Source organism: Ricinus communis, chromosome 2 (genome assembly GCF_019578655.1).
Source record: "Ricinus communis isolate WT05 ecotype wild-type chromosome 2, ASM1957865v1, whole genome shotgun sequence".
In the NCBI taxonomy this organism is placed as follows: Eukaryota; Viridiplantae; Streptophyta; class Magnoliopsida; order Malpighiales; family Euphorbiaceae; genus Ricinus; species Ricinus communis.
In genome coordinates, this window is record NC_063257.1 from 123973 (window position 1) to 139867 (window position 15895).

Below are 15895 nucleotides of genomic sequence, written 5' to 3' on the forward strand. Positions count from 1 at the left end.
ACAACAAAATAGAAGAGCTTTTTCTAGGGACAAGTCGGCTTCTGCTGGCATCCCAAGGCAAGGCTCGTTTCTTGATTCTTTGGTTGGACCTGGACATGCAATAGCAGAGCTAAGTTACAAACTTGATGGCAACTACTGATGCATTGTTTGGTCTATTTTTCCTTTTGTGTTTTTTATAAAAATCCCTGTAGGGTAACCAATTCTATATCACTGCACTGCAAACACAAAACCCCACTTCACTTCCTCCTACTGTCATCTGCCTTCCATTTTATATTATACTCTCACACTCAACTTATAATAATTCAATCCTTTATTTTAACTTCACAAATAATTTTTTTACTTTTCAATCATGGCGTACATGTTTGGCAAGTTTCAATGCAAAAAAAATATAATGGAATCCATTCAGCTATTTCTTGCATTATAAGATTAGATTACATCATTATGTTAAATCATTAGCAACAAAAACTTAAATGCAACTTGCTTGTCTTAAATTTGCAATATTTTCTTTTTCTTGTTATAAGGTTGCTTCTGAATTATATGCATATTGATATGTCAAAATCTTGGTTAATTGTATCCTGTAAAGTTTATCTGCTGCAAAATTAACTAACTGGAAGTAGATGGGAAAGAACAAAAGAAGAAGGGGCAAAAAGTGGAGAAATGGATCAGGAAATAAATAACTATTCAGAAATGTGAAAAAGAAAAGAAAAGGAATCAATATACAATACAAGGTTGAGCATCATAATACATGAACAAGGAAAATCTATATATATACTAGATCCATGGTTGTACAGGAAGATACTTGTCATGATCTCAACATAAAAATGCTAAGCTCTTGACCTGAACTGCCGATAGGATTAATCATATGAAAAGACTCGGAGTCAGCAGAACCTATGACTCGTTCGAAACTAGCACGTAGATACATAAGGTCTCCATCCTGAGACTTGGGAGGCACAGGTAAGACCCCTGCACCTACAGAGACCGACTGCATCATCTTCAGTACTCCAACATCAGACACAGTCATTTGCCTCCTTATTGCAAAACCGACTTTCCTGCCATTGCAGTACATGGACCAAACGGGGACATTAAAGAGGGAGCAGGAGCTGGACCTCTCTTTTTGTCGGTCGCACTCCAGTGCGATACGGAGCAAGCCGTACTGCATCTCTCTGGCTAAGTAGGCAGTGGGCACTGCAAACTCGAGAAGTAGAAGAGGAGAGGTGCGGGTGTCATCTTGGAGACAGAAGCTAACACGGCCTTTTCTGTAACCGAAGAAGGTGCCGGTGAGGGTGGAGGCGTGAGTTGAGTCGGTATCGGGGGCAAAGGAATCAGATGGTTGGAAGCCACAGCAGGGGACCATGCACTCCACGAGGGATCTAAAGGATCTGCGGAACCGCACTTCTCTTCCGCAGTCGACAGAGGTTGGGGTGTCGATTATGGAGAGGGAACCTCTCTGGTTTCCCAAGTCTATCATCATCCTCATGCTTCAGTATTTGCTGACAAGTGATATAATAAGTGAGAGAGAAAGGAGGAGGATATTGGGTGGAAGCAGCTGCAAAAGAAAATTATATTAATATTTTTAGGAAGATATAATGAAGGAGAGAAAGAAACTAAGAGAATGAATAAGGAAAAGGAATGAGGAATAAAGCCAATAAATAAGCGAAAGTGAGAAGCAAATAAATTTAGTAATGCGAGGGAGTGGGCCTGGGAATCGAGGGCAATAATTCTGCCCACGAGGGAATGTGGGGGAAGCACTTCACCCCCTTTTCATTTGGATTTTGAAACAATACCTAATTGTATCTCCTTTTTATTTTTCTTGCCCATATACTATTATGATGTCATCTTAATTTCTTTTTTTTTATAAAGAAGATTTAATATTATTAATAAATTCCTATTTATTTAGGGATCTCCATAACAAATCAAGTAAACAACTCTTCATTAGTAGCAAATAGGCAATTATCACACGCAAAGGAACATAATAACAAAAGATCGGTATATTCTAGAAATAGCTAAGCAAATCGTCATAATCAAGTAGAGATATGGTCCAACCCACGACTTCCAAAAAAAATAGAAGAACATGCTCCACTCCGTCTTAATAGGAAACCACTCTTCATAACTCGCTTCCCCCTCAAGCCAATGCTTATAAATACCTAAGCAAGTCACATTTGTGAGGTAACGTAATTACAATCCCTTATACACATTATTCCAAACCTCCACTCACATACTAACTTAAACATCAACATGGTTTTCAGGTACCACATCCGAGACCTCTTAACTTGTTTCATTGTAAATATCCAGGAGATCTCTAAGTCGAGTTCATACGGTTGTCGATCTATTCCGGACTATATCAATTGGTGCGGTGAGCGTGGACACACCTTCAATGATTTAGTTTAGCACTCTCAATGGAGTCATCCTTAAGTGAGCATAGCTCACATTTTTTAATATTATTGAAGTGTTCAAGCATAGCTCACCATTTAATTGAAGTATTTGAGCATAGCTTGCCATTTTGTAATGTTACCGAAGTGCTCGAGCATAGCTCGCCATTTTGCAATGTTACTGAAGTGCTCGAGCATAGCTCGCGATTTTGCAATGTTATTGAAGTGCTCGAGCATAACTCGTCATTTAATTGAAGCGCTTGAGCATAGCTTGCCATTTTTTAATGTTACTGAAGTACTCGAGCATAGCTTGCCATTTTGTAATATTATTAAAGTGCTCGAGCATAGATCACCATTTTACAATATAATTGAAGTGCTTGAGCTTAACTCACCAATTATAATTGTCATCAAGTGTTTGAGCATAACTCGTCGTTAATAATGACAAAGAAGAGCTTGGTTATATTATACATATACTCTCTAAAAAAAAGAGCTTGGTGGTGATTTCCATGTGCTCTCTAAAAGGACGAGCTCAGTTATATATTCATGCGCTCTCTAAAAATAAGAGCTCGGTAGTGATCTTTATGTGCTCTCTAAAAAGAAAAGCTCAATTATATTTATCCATATGCTTTCTAAAAAGAAAAGCTCGGTAGTGATCTCCATATGCTTTCTAAAAAGAAGAGCTCAGTTATATTATTCATGTGCTCTCTAGAAAGAAGCATTTAGTAGTGATCTCCATGTGCTCTATAAAAGAAGAGCACAATTCTATTCTCGATATGCTCTCTGAAAGAAGAGCTCGATAATGATCTCCAAATGCTACCTAAAAAAGAAGAGCTTGATAGTAATCTCCTAAAGCTTTCTAAAAAAGAAGCTAATATGGCTAAGTCTTTTGCAAATGAAAGTCGAAATATCTAGAATTTTAAGCCCAATTTAGCTAAAGTCTAGGCAAATTTATGCAAAAAAATTAACTTAAGATCATATCATTCTTCTGATCAACCTTCATACTTCTATCATGTAAACTTATGGGATTATCTTGGCAATTGGAATAAGCTCATACTCAAACTCATATTACCGAATCTTTAACTCGAAACTTAATGGGGGGGGGGGGGGGATAGGTGATATATTCCTCCCTATCTAGGGATCTCTGAAATAGGTTAAGTAAATAACTCTCCATTAGTAGCAAATAGACAATTATCACAGACATAGGAACATAATGTAAAGAGATCAGTATATTCTAGAAATGGCTAAAAGATCGCCATAATCAAGTAGGGACATGGTCCAACCCATGACTTCCAAAATAATAGGATAACATGCTTCACTCCACCTTAATAGGCTTCCCCCTCATGTTAATGCTTATAATACCTAAGCAAGTCTCATTTGTGAGCTAACGCAATTACAACATTTTATACACATTATTTTAAACTTTCATTCACATACTAACTTAAGTATTAAAGTGGTTTTCTAGGTACCATACCTGAGACCTCTTAACTTATTTTCATGGGGAGGGGGAGTAGGTGGGCTAGAGTAATGAATGGAAAGGAGGAGACTGAGATGGGAATTGGCATGCATGAGCATGCACGAGGCAATGATTAAACCCAATCCTGTCCAAATGCTTTTGACCTATTCACACTCTATCTTTAACTTTTAATTTAAACTCAATCCATCCTTGCCCTAATTTGATTTATATCCTCTAATTATGCCATACTCTCTCTGTGTTTATCATACACCAATGTATGTGTACAAACTAATTGCGTGTTGTTTGTTACTAATTAATTCTTGAAAAACGTGTGTTTATAGCTTTCTTAACTTTAAAAAAAGAAAAAAGGCAGAGTAAAAAAGAATGTCTCCCTTTTTAGCTTGTAATTTTTCTCCTCTAAAAAGATTTTTAACAGCCAACATAAAAGAAAAGAAAAAAAAAAAAAGGGTAGCTTTTTGTTTGTGCAAACTTTGTCTGCAAGTTTGGGAGCATTGATTTCAGATGATGGCAACTCGTCCATGATGGAAAAGCCACAATCTTTTTTTCTTTTTAACTTACAAGTAATCCGATCATTATCATAGTTTGTCCTATGAATGAATTCCCCCTGTCACCTACTTAACCATTATAGTCTACATTTACTGAATGCCAAGCCCTTAATTCCTAAGGCTTTCCAATCATGATAGTTATTAGCTACTTCCTCCCATCATTGATTTATTTAATGCCTATTCGTTAATACTAATAATAATAAAAACAATATCCAAGTGCTTACATATTCTGGAGGATTTTAGGAAAAACTCTTAGAAAACGATGTCATGAGTTACTCATCCAATAAATTTTAACCCTGAATAGTAGTTTACAGAAATTAATTTAATACACCAAATCTCAAGATAATTTTTTCTTTTTTTATCATAAAAAACAGAGAAATAGAAGCTCAAACTTTAGATTTCCACCATAGAGAATATTAATTAACAAAGAAATAGAGAAAGGAAACTTGTGAGCATTTGGAAACCTAATAAAGTCTCCATTACTTTGGCACCCATTAACCAGCAGTATTCCTTTAGATAGAAAAGAGAGTGATTAATCTAATCTAATTGTTATCATGTATTGATTAGTAATGCACAGTCATTACCCTGTGCGAGTATGAGCTCGCCATTATTAAAACTCCAGACCCGAGGTAGATCGAACAGTTTTTAGGACTAGCTTCGCGTAGTAAATATTTACTGAAATACTAGTTTGTTTCTTATAAACAGAAGGCAGTGTCCTAGGTCTAGGAGTTGGTCAGCATTATCTCCTATAACGTAGGAGTTATCTTATAACAAGCTTATCTATTTGGGGAGGGGATACCTACAAAAGAAGGGTAATGTCAGTTTGACGTTTTTAAGCAATTGTGACTTGGATACTAATTTGATGGTCGGAGGCATAGCAATTAGTTAATTTTTGAGAGACTGTTGGGGGTAGGAGATGAGAATATTATGGTTTAACATTCGTAAGATTACATGTATGATAGCCACATGATGTAATTAAAAATGGAAAAGAAGACATGAGTGGGAAGGAATAAGAGGAGGATGTATTAAAATAAACAAGACAAATCATTTCAAAACCTTTTAGGCCCACACTAGCGATTAATAGAACTAGGTTTTCGCACGCTTCCTTTCCTCTTTTCTTTTTTCTATAAATAAATAAATCAATCAATCAATGATCTCATGCCTCGCCTACCACCGTTTTCCATTCCCACTTCAATAATTAAATTAACAGAAATGAATACAAAAAATCATGGGATGACATTCCAATTTCCATCCGACCAACAATGGTGGATTTCAGGGTAAGACCTGTGTGTCTGTCTGTCGACTCCATGATCCACCAACAATACAATACAAACAAACAAAAAAAACATCAGCATCTCTTCTCTTCGCTTTTCATTTCATTTTTTTAAAGCAAACCAATTTGCTCTTTGGTTTTTTAATAATGAATCTCAATCATTACTCTTCGTGCCCCCAATCTAAAGTAGAGCTAAGACTTTTCCTGTGCCTTGTGATGACACATTTTAATTAATTATTTATTAGTCTCATGTATAGATATATACACTGTAACTATGATTATGATTGGACAAGAATTCTCTTCTTTCCCATTTCTAATTCATTTTGCAAGAGAAGTAAGTAAAAACTTGATCCGTTAGATCGTGGGTTTTCTTTGTAAAATAATTATAACAAATATATATATATATATATATATATGTTGGTGCGTAAGATTCTATGGACTGCCATTATTGATGATGGTGCCACTAATTAATGGTGTTGAATTGGAATTGTATTATAAGGTTTTTAATTTGATCGAAAGAAGTGAAAAAGAAAAGAAAAAAGAAGAAGGAGCAGAGAAAGCTCTTCTTTCTTTCTTTTTCTCACAGGTAATTAATAAAGAAAGAAAAGAAAATGTAGCGTTGGGTTATCTTAGGATAGTGAGATTCAGAAGAGAGAGACGAGAAATGTTAATTGGCGTTGGAGTTATATATGAAAGTTAAGAATGAGAAATGGGAGTCTGTAAATAAATAAATAAATAAATAAAAAGTTAAAATGTGACATAAAGGCATGGTTGAAGGGAGACAAGCACAGTTTTTGGTGGTAAAAGTAGAGATATTTCTATTTCTTTCGCGACATATTAACCAACCAACAATTAGTGGCAAACACTCTTATTCATTAACAATTTCAAACACAACACTAACACTGCCTTATATACATATATTGCACCTTCAATGTCAATCTCTGTGCATCCCCCCAACACTCCACTTTGTATCTTTATAAGGCAACGTAAAAACCACATGCCATTACCAATTGGAAGCACTCCTAATCAATTCATGTCTTCCTTCACTCTTAATGCATACACCCACGTCCATTCTCAGTAGTATGTTCACGTAATAACAGGGAATTACTCTTTATTTTCAACATCAGGTGGCAAGTATCTATTGCAAACGAGTGTACAAAATGTTAATTCTACAATTCTGTATCTCTTTAAATCTACAATGGTATATGATTCATTATTGAAAATAAGATATGTATAATGCGCCGTCTATTAACTAACAGTTAGCTTTAACTAAATAGGTTTTAGATGTGGTGCTTTTCAAAAGAAAGAAGTAAATTTGTTGTTTAATTTATAAAATGGATATCAGGTGGTGTGCCTGTCCATTTAGATTAGAATGCAGAAGGGGGAGACAGTGAAAATATCAGGATCAGCTTGTCCCTGAACCAACTAACCGTCACTATTTCAGACAGAAGTCTGTTCGGCCATTTAAATTGGATTGGGCCCTAGAAAACAATCTCCTGGTTCCACCCTCCTAGCACCAGGCCTTTTTGCGGTTTACAAGATCAAAAGAAAAATGAAATTTCAGAAAGTAAGCCCAACAAAATTTAAAGAAAAGAAGAGGCATGCGTGTTTGTTAATCTAAATTTCTTTTTAAAAAAGACTAAGACATGAGTAGATTACAATTTAGACATATGTTATTGACCGCCAACGAACATCACATGCTTGACTTTTTTAAGATTTGTTTCTGCCCGTTTATCTAATAATCAATCCGAAAAGGAAAGAACCATAATAACTTGCTAACCGCAATTATACAAAAAAAGCATAACCAAATTCACATTTTGGTCTCACTCGTTTACATTTTTCTTTAAATAAAATAGATAATTTGTTATTAAAATATTTTAATTTATAAAAATTTAACTATTATTATTATATTATAAGTATTTTAATTTTAAATTGATTTCACTATATCAATTAAATCCAATTTAAATAATAAACATTAAAATACACAATTCATTTACATAATTTCTTGGCTTGACAAAAAATATAAATTATTTTTATACTTATGATTGCACAAAATATAAATTAGAGAGTGAGTGATGCAGCAGCAGGTAAAATAAAAAAAAAATTAATTAGGTAATCAATATTGGGATTGGGTACGGACATTGTCGGATAAGTACGTTTCATCCATAAACATTAAAATACAACCCAATAACGCGAGAACACAAATTAAAAAAATTGACTTTGACTGAGGCCAAAAAAAGAAAACCAGAGGCATTGGAAAATATAAAATAAAGGGTTGGACGGTAGCGGGCTGTTTTGATTATAAGTTATGAAAAGAGAAAGTCTACAATTTGACTTGAGAAAGAGGTTTTGAGACACCCGCCGCAGTTTGTCTCCTCTAACCATCCTGTTTTTATGACTGACTCAAGTTTTAAGGAATTCACATTTAGTTATAACAAACGTAAGGATTGATTGTAATTTAGAGTTAGAGTTGCTTACTTTTCATATGTCTCCTGCCTTTCTCTTGTGTGCTCCGCCCCAGACTTTCTTCTTTGTCAATGCCTTTACATATTGGAGTATCCCTATCTCTTTTATGTTTCAATTATCACACTAATTTTTGCATAATTATTAATTAAAAGAAAGCAATCTCCAAATACAAAGTAAAATTACTCTTTAGTAAACTAAATATCCGAAACTTAACTCGACACATATGTAAAGGAAAATCAATCAATCAGGATATAAATATATATATTAGCTTAATCTTTCAAATGATGCATTTATAATTTACATTCATGTTTCATTAAATAACATATTCAGGAAGGCCTGCCATTTCATAATTTCTTTCTCTTATGAATATTTTGGCTCAAAATTGGATTGCGGATCTAGCAATAACATAACGTAAATTAAACTCAGAGCACTGTCCCTTCGTAAATGGTGGTCAATCTGAGTCTAAAGGATCGAACGGCCAATTTGGCTCGTCTGGAAGTATACCTGTGTAGTCTTCTAACAGATCCAGATCTAGAAAAGCCCATTCCCACGGGAGGCTGTTCTCCTTTAGCTTTCTGAAAAGTCTTACGAGGATAAGCGTCGCCACTCGTAGGGTTGAGGAGATGCCGTTGCGAGGAGGATTGATTGACTAATAAAACAGGAGAAATCCTGGCCTTCTTGCGGCGATGAGCTTCATTTTTAGACGCGTTTTGAAGGGCTACGCTAGCTTTGACAGCCAAAGCAGCCATATCAGGAGCTGTGAGCCTGTTTTGGAGCTTAGATTTCGGAAGAATAAAATACAACTGGTTGGCGTACAGCTGAGCGTCGGAATCCAAGGCAGGAATGAGATCATCGTAGGACAAGAAATCAGAATTGCAGAGAAAGAAAGAAGTTGAAGAGGATGAAGAAGAGGATGCAGCTTCAGCGTCGAGAACTTGAGAGGCGATGACAGGAACGTTGTATTGGCGGAGAGTACCATTGATAGATACGACGTTGGCAGCGGGAGGGAGAAGGTCAGATTCGCTGAAGACTGAACAAGAGAAACAGGAGCCCATGATTTCTTGTATTGTCTGTTTTTCTGGGAGGTGCGAGAAGGAACGGTTAATAAATAAAAGGAAAAGGAGAGGAGAGGGGAGAGTACGGTTTTTATGGGAAGTAGAAAGGGGGAGGCATGACGTCATCAAAGCCGTCACAAGCGAAATTCCGTTGGAGATGTTTTCATTTAGACAGCAGACAACTGCTGACTCTCCTTTGTATGCCATTCGCGAACTCAGCAATTACGTGTCACGCGGATTGTTATCACACCAACTTTCTTGCTGATTCCAATTGCAAGCTCTTAATATAAGAGCCACTGCTTTAAATAAATGTTTTCTAAGATGTTCTGATTTTAAAATAAAAATTATTTTTTAAGAATAAAAAAGTTAAATGCAGTGAAGGATCTAATGGGTGAAGTCAAACCGGCAGCCCACAGGAAACTTGAAGTGAAGGTAAATTGATTTGTGTAGACAAACAATTAAAAATTAAAAGTATGTGGAAATTAATTAATAGTAAAATGGTTTTGGCTTGGGTATCACTCAAACCAAAGTAGGCAATTGCCTGATTTTATTTCTTATTTCTGACTTTTATTTTAAATAACAAATAAACATATTCAGTCTAATTTGCACTTGAACACAGAAAATATCTAAAATATTATAAGAATCCAATTCCATTTTATTAAATTCAATAGTTTTGATTTTATTACTATAGATATAAGAATTTCAACTTTCAAATGTCGAATTAAAACTATTATTATAATTTCTATACTTTTTTTATCTACTTCAATAGTCTTATACTTTATATAGAGCAATAATTCTATCCGATTTGCAAAATAATAAAAGCACATATCCTTCTCAATAAATGGAGGCCCAACGACCAAAAGGTGGACAAGTGAGCCGACCCACCAGAAGTTAGCAGGCCAGGGCTGAGGTTGCACTTTTACTACAATATCATTGAATGGATTGACCCACGTACACTCCACTTCCCTCATTTCTTCATCCCATATTTCTCTTGGGGCTTTATCTATTTCTTTACTCGTCAGTCAATGCTTAATAATTTCCAAATTCTTTATGTTTTGATTCTTATAATTGGACTTTTATCGAATTCCATCCCATCCACATTTACATTATGTAACGTATAAGGTTTCATGCATCTTGAATTATATAACAACTGCTAATTATCTTTTTAAATCGCTATAAAAAGGTATATGACACTCTACAAAAAGAAAAAAAAAAAACTTGAATCTAAATTATCCATGTAAATTATACAAAAGTAAATCATAACTTTCTATCCATATGTTTATACGAAGGTAACCTAAATCCTAAACCTTAAACTATAAAGTGCCGAGTTAAATACATCGGTATTGTATGTCTATCTTAATTTATCTTCAAAGTGTATATATTGCGACAATATTTTTTATTGATTTTTTTTATAAATAAAATAAAAAAATAAATAAGTAAGAAGAGATAATGTGAGAGGAAAAATAAAAAGAGAAAATATGATCCCGAAAGAATGTGACCCTCGAGTTATTTTAGAGAAGGAAAAGGAATTATAAATTCTTTTTAAAATTTAACTTTTATATATACTCTTGAAATAAAAAAAATAAACATAACTTAAAAGAACTTGTTGGGAATAATGTAATATTGAAGTTAAGCAACTAGCTGAGAAAGATAATAAGAGGGCCAAATGGCAAAAGAAGTGGGGGAGATTTTAGCTATGGCCTATGAGTGTAGACCCAATTGGATTCGCCACAAGTGGATAATAGCGCATTGCCTTGTAGATTCGCCACTAAATATCATCTGTTTTGTTTTTAATATTGCCGATGTGCACATTGAATGCCAAATCTCAATTTACTTTCTTGATTTAGTAAGCATCAGCTGGAATGGAATTCATTTAAATTTACAAATAACATTCTCGGCACAAATTCTTCAATAACGATTCTATCACTGTCCTGTGTAAAATAGAGGGAGAGGCTAGTTTTCTTGGAGCAATTAAGAAGAAATTCCATTAGCATCAGCTGTAAGAAGAGCAGTAAAAGGATAAAGAAGAGCAGCTTCAGAGTTGAAGTGGGTACCCAATGACACACTTTCTGCTTGCCTAAAAGTAAAAGGAAGACGAAAATAACATAATTTTGTAGAAAAAGAGAAAGGACAGGTTGGTGCAGTGCCAAAGGGGAAAAGGGAAACCACAACTTAATTAACTTATAATAATTAATAAGGCTTATTATCAGCATCAGGACCATATGGCTGTTTACTACCGATTGTATGAAATCTGATGATGATACTATGTGTCTTGTCTGCTTAAGTAGCCATTATAAATTATAGATAAGAAAAAAGAAGGACACAGGCAGCAACTCCTTATCCGCATCCCGCTACACAGAAATTTTGGTATTAACAATCAGTTTCTACTTTTGTGCAGCAGCAGGCATTCGCGATCTCCAGCGGCGGTGTTGTGTTCTCTTGGAGCACAAGATGATAAAATGAGTGGACCCCCACCCAAGTCATATACAGTATAAGCAAAGGATGGGACGACAAGTGTCCGCCCGCACACCTATGATCTGAATAACGTGGCACTCTGTAAAGCAATGTAAGCACTTGAATGTCTCTGTCACTTGCCAAGTTGAGACTTTGGAAACGTCACCCCTCCAGATTTATCTCAATAATTCACTCTTATTTATGTATTTATTTATAGGGAAGAAATCCAAATGTTATATCGTTTTCCTTGGTAAAGAATAAAATAATTTCGCAGGGGCAAAAAGAAAGGATAAGAAGAGGCGGGAAAAATGAATAAAAAAGAAAAGAAATAAAAGTGGGTTGAAGCAGAGGCAGCCTTTCAGATTCCTTACGGCTCTCGTCATCCACTTCCACTTGTTTATTATTATATTTGGGTTTGATTAATCGATTGGGAGCATCAGGAGAGCGACGTCCTCGTCTCCTGTAGGGTTTTCGTGTCTCCTAAGCCTTTTTCTTTCATTTTACTATTCATTCCAGAAACTGCTTTTTCTTTTGTCCCTTCCCACTTCTATTTTTACTTGCACAAAATTCTCCCTTTCAACTCCTTTCTTTCTGTTAACACTGTCTTTGCCAATTCTATTTATTATTTTATTTTGGATTTCCCTAGTAAGCAATTATCTTTCCTTCTAATTTGTGGAGATGTGTGGACACATTACACAATAATATCTTCCAATTGTGATAATGATTCGGCTGCTACTTCCGAAAACTATTTCAGACGTGTGTAACCCTCTCTCTTCAAATATCAAAATCTAAACCCAACCTCTGCGTGAACGCAACCCAAATTCAACCACTTCCCATTTGGACCCTTGGCTACACATTATCACAGAATTATCATTTCATTCCTCCATCCAATTTGGAATGGAAAATTGACCTCTCTTTCTACTTCCCTTCTGAGGACCCATTACCACTACTATATGATCAAATCCAGAATCATCCACTACGTTTAATATCCAAGAACAAGAACAAGATTGCTACTTTTCCTCTTATCGCACCTAAAACTACTATTTGATCCTGCTCCACTTTTACATTACCCAGAACAAGCTTACACACTACTGTCTTAGAATCTTAGACTCGGAAAACATGTGATCTCTATCCACTGAATATTTGAATATAAAAAATACTACACACATCCATTACCTCTATTCCTTCAATCACAATATAAGCAACTGCAGCTACCTCATTTTTCTTCCCTAAAGCAACACCACATAACATATTCACTCTTAACACAACACGATCGATACCAGTTGCTACTTCTTCATCACATTGCTTACAGGATACATAAATTCATAATTAAAAACAAGCAGACCACCGCACCAAACCAAAACAAACTATTAACTCTTTTATCTATATGGACAAAACACATTCTTTTCTGTTATATACATATGCCATCATATAATGCAACTCCATTATTACCGTCTTTCCAACAACCTATAGCCCATATATGTCATCATCTGTACATCAACATTGGTTTTATATCTCTATCCTAACAATTGCTAATCCAGAAAATAAATCCCAACACTGTTGCTAAATATATATGAAGGGATCATTTTTCTTGCTCCAAAGCTAATAGAAACACACTACTTTTTCTAGTATTTACACGAGAAACTCGAACACTATAACAATCATTTCCCACATTCCACTTCTTTGACCTAACTTTATATGTGTATCTTTCACTACATACTAAGTATTATTGGAAACATTATCCCCCCTTTTTCCTTTATATCTTCCTCTTCTCTTTTCAATAGTTTTCTTTTAGTCGAGTTTTCGGAAATCTCAAAATGGAGCACGATGAGGTATACCCTTTCTTCTTCTTGCATTGCGGTGATTGTAAATGGGAGGAGTAGATGGAGAAATGTTGGTAGTAGCCTCATCACCAGAGCTATGGCCATCAGATGAGTAAATAGAAAGTCCATCCATCAAACGGTTGAAAGCATGGGTCTTCCTTATCTTCTTTGGAGTAGATGACTCATCAGATTCAGAACCACCAAGGAAGGGGTCCCTGTTGTGCTTCATTCTCAGTGTAAATGTGAGGTCTGGGTCGCCTCTCTTCATGCCTCCCAGCTAATAACAGTAACAAATAGCAGATAGGGTACTTTAGTAAACTAAACATCAGAAACAGAGCAGGTGAAAACCAAAGGATTATATTGACACGATATCAACTACCAAACCAAAGATCACGGAGGGGAAAATGCATGTGCAAGCAAATTCGGATTTCTCAATACCGATATTTATTAAATTACTTCTCCTCTATTATTTGGGTTTGGTCAATGAAGATATACTCATCGGAACCCTGACTTCTCGAGATCAAACCATGTAATATTTTTATTAGACCGAAAAAAAAGAAAAAGAAGGAGAGGAATGAAATTGAAATCAAGTACGGCAAGAATGATGTGATTTGAACCGACCACTAAAAAAAACTGTAACTTAAACAGGAAGAAACAAAAGCACCTGGAAATAAGAGAGACGATGAGGGGAAAAAAATAAACCTTGCAACCAAGAGAACAGAATCTGAAGGAATCAAGGAGGCTTCTGCAACAAATCTCACAAGTGTTGGTAACACCCTTTCCAGGCCTTGGCTGAGGCCTCTCGTTCAGGAACACAATCTTGGCACTATTGATAATATAGGTCTGGACGCATGATATGTCGATGTACTTCTGTATTTCATTAACTCTGACCACGTTATGATACGAAGATCTCCTTATCTGCAGCAATCCGTTTCATTCGTGTTAAATCTGAGCTTGTCCAATTGAATAGAAACTCAAACAGGAAAAGACGAGAAATTCAGAGATAAACCTGCACAATGCGGTGATCCTTATGATTAATCAAACAATAAGAACAGAGCGCATTTCCCATACAATCCAAACAAAACAGATTGCATTCACTTTTATTAGAATCTCCATGAAAGGAACAAGGTACAAAGTAGCTTGCTCTCAGCATTGGTCGCAACCATGGAGGGCCTAAATCATGATGAACCATCTGTCCAAATGGACTTACCTGCATATCGACGAGCTTCTTGAAGTAAAAATCAAAACTCGGAAAGCAGATTTGTGGAGTAAAAGCAATGAAAAAACAAATTACCATGACTTTTGTCTCTCAAAAGATGCGAATTTGTCGAAGCTCGAGTAAGTTAGGTCGGGCAACACCAGAGAAAGGATTAAATCCAAATCCAAAAAGATTGACTGAATCTGAAAGTGAAGAGGGAAGCAGTAATAATGCATTAGGAAACAGAATCCTATTTGAAATTAATAATAAAAATCAGTAGAAACAGAAAGAGAGGGAGATTGAGATTGAGCAAAAAGAGGCTGACCAGCAGCAATTAATCCTGGGGCAGAATAAACAGCCGCACCGAACAAAAGATTGAAGGGAAGAGTGGAGTAATATATATACTGCTTATATAAATAATATCCGAATGAGAGGAAATGGAGACCTAAACATGGAAATTAATTTATAAGGCGGTCACAGAAACAGCAAATAAAGTTATTTTAATTCTATTTAATTATTAAAAAGAAAAGAAGAAGCTTAAGTAAACGTGCCAACATTTTATAACAGCGGAATATATCGACGGGCATGAATGGAGACAGCAATTAACAGATTCCCCAATTTCAGTTGAATAGTAACCGTGGGATCACTTTTTAAAAACACCGGGCTATGCCTGACGGCGTTTGCGTCCGGGGGTCCCCGATTGAATGCAAGTTGACGGCCGCTTTTTACATACTTTAGGAAAACCCCACGTGTGAAAGTGTGTGTTCGGAAGAGGCAGCCCCCAACCCTCCTCCTTCCCCTGATCTTTCTTTCTTCTATCCGACAAAACCCGCAAGTCAACTTTACAGCATTTTAATATATATATATATAATATTTTCTTAAAGAAATACGATGAGTTTGGGCGGCGTCCATGTGTAAGGGTGCACGCACGAGTGTGTATAATTTCTTTTCCACCACATTTGTTTAATTAGGACAACAAAATCTTACTGCCTATTACAATTGTAATCATATAATGTAGAAGGAACAATTTGATCCATAATTCAGACACTTATAAAACATTGCTTACTGCTCTCCACCACTTAATTTTTCATTTTAATATATATATATATATATATATATATTATTAACACGTGTAGTATACAAATTGATAAATAAGTTAAGAAGAATCATTCTGTAATTAAAAATAATAATAATAATTTAGATAAAAATATATATAAGGATTACATATGGTAAAATAT

General features: G+C 35.4%; 3 protein-coding genes across 10 annotated transcripts; all 3 read right to left on the minus strand.

Moving 5' to 3' along the window:
* Nucleotides 1-650: 650 nt before the first annotated feature.
* Nucleotides 651-1729, minus strand: LOC8269965 (protein MIZU-KUSSEI 1). The gene has a single exon (XM_002510706.4). It carries the CDS (start codon nt 1475-1477, stop codon nt 803-805), a length of 675 nt encoding a protein of 224 aa, XP_002510752.1. The 5' UTR covers nt 1478-1729; the 3' UTR covers nt 651-802.
* A 3944-nt stretch (nt 1730-5673) lies between these two features.
* On the minus strand, nt 5674-9404 carry LOC8269964. 8 transcript variants are annotated; one of them, XR_007214907.1, is made up of 4 exons: nt 8629-9404; nt 8140-8215; nt 7092-7183; nt 6499-6799 (listed from the first exon to the last, which is right to left on the minus strand). XR_007214907.1 is itself a non-coding variant. In XM_048371430.1 (3 exons), the coding sequence occupies exons 1-2, from the start codon at nt 9387-9389 to the stop codon at nt 8143-8145; spliced, it is 834 nt and encodes a 277-aa protein (XP_048227387.1). In that variant the 5' UTR covers nt 9390-9404; the 3' UTR covers nt 5674-5691; nt 8140-8142. The 8 variants fall into 8 exon arrangements, 6 of the variants coding, with proteins under 6 accessions (XP_048227387.1, XP_048227383.1, XP_048227386.1 ...); XM_048371430.1 differs by lacking the exons at nt 6499-6799; nt 7092-7183 and adding an exon at nt 5674-5691; XR_007214906.1 differs by having other exon boundaries at nt 7092-8215.
* A 3591-nt stretch (nt 9405-12995) lies between these two features.
* On the minus strand, nt 12996-15429 carry LOC8269963 (protein RGF1 INDUCIBLE TRANSCRIPTION FACTOR 1). Its single transcript, XM_002510704.4, has 6 exons — nt 15213-15429; nt 14983-15102; nt 14754-14860; nt 14469-14669; nt 14162-14377; nt 12996-13736 (listed from the first exon to the last, which is right to left on the minus strand). The coding sequence occupies exons 3-6, from the start codon at nt 14754-14756 to the stop codon at nt 13449-13451; spliced, it is 708 nt and encodes a 235-aa protein (XP_002510750.1). The 5' UTR covers nt 14757-14860; nt 14983-15102; nt 15213-15429; the 3' UTR covers nt 12996-13448.
* Between the last annotated feature and the right edge of the window lie 466 nt (nt 15430-15895).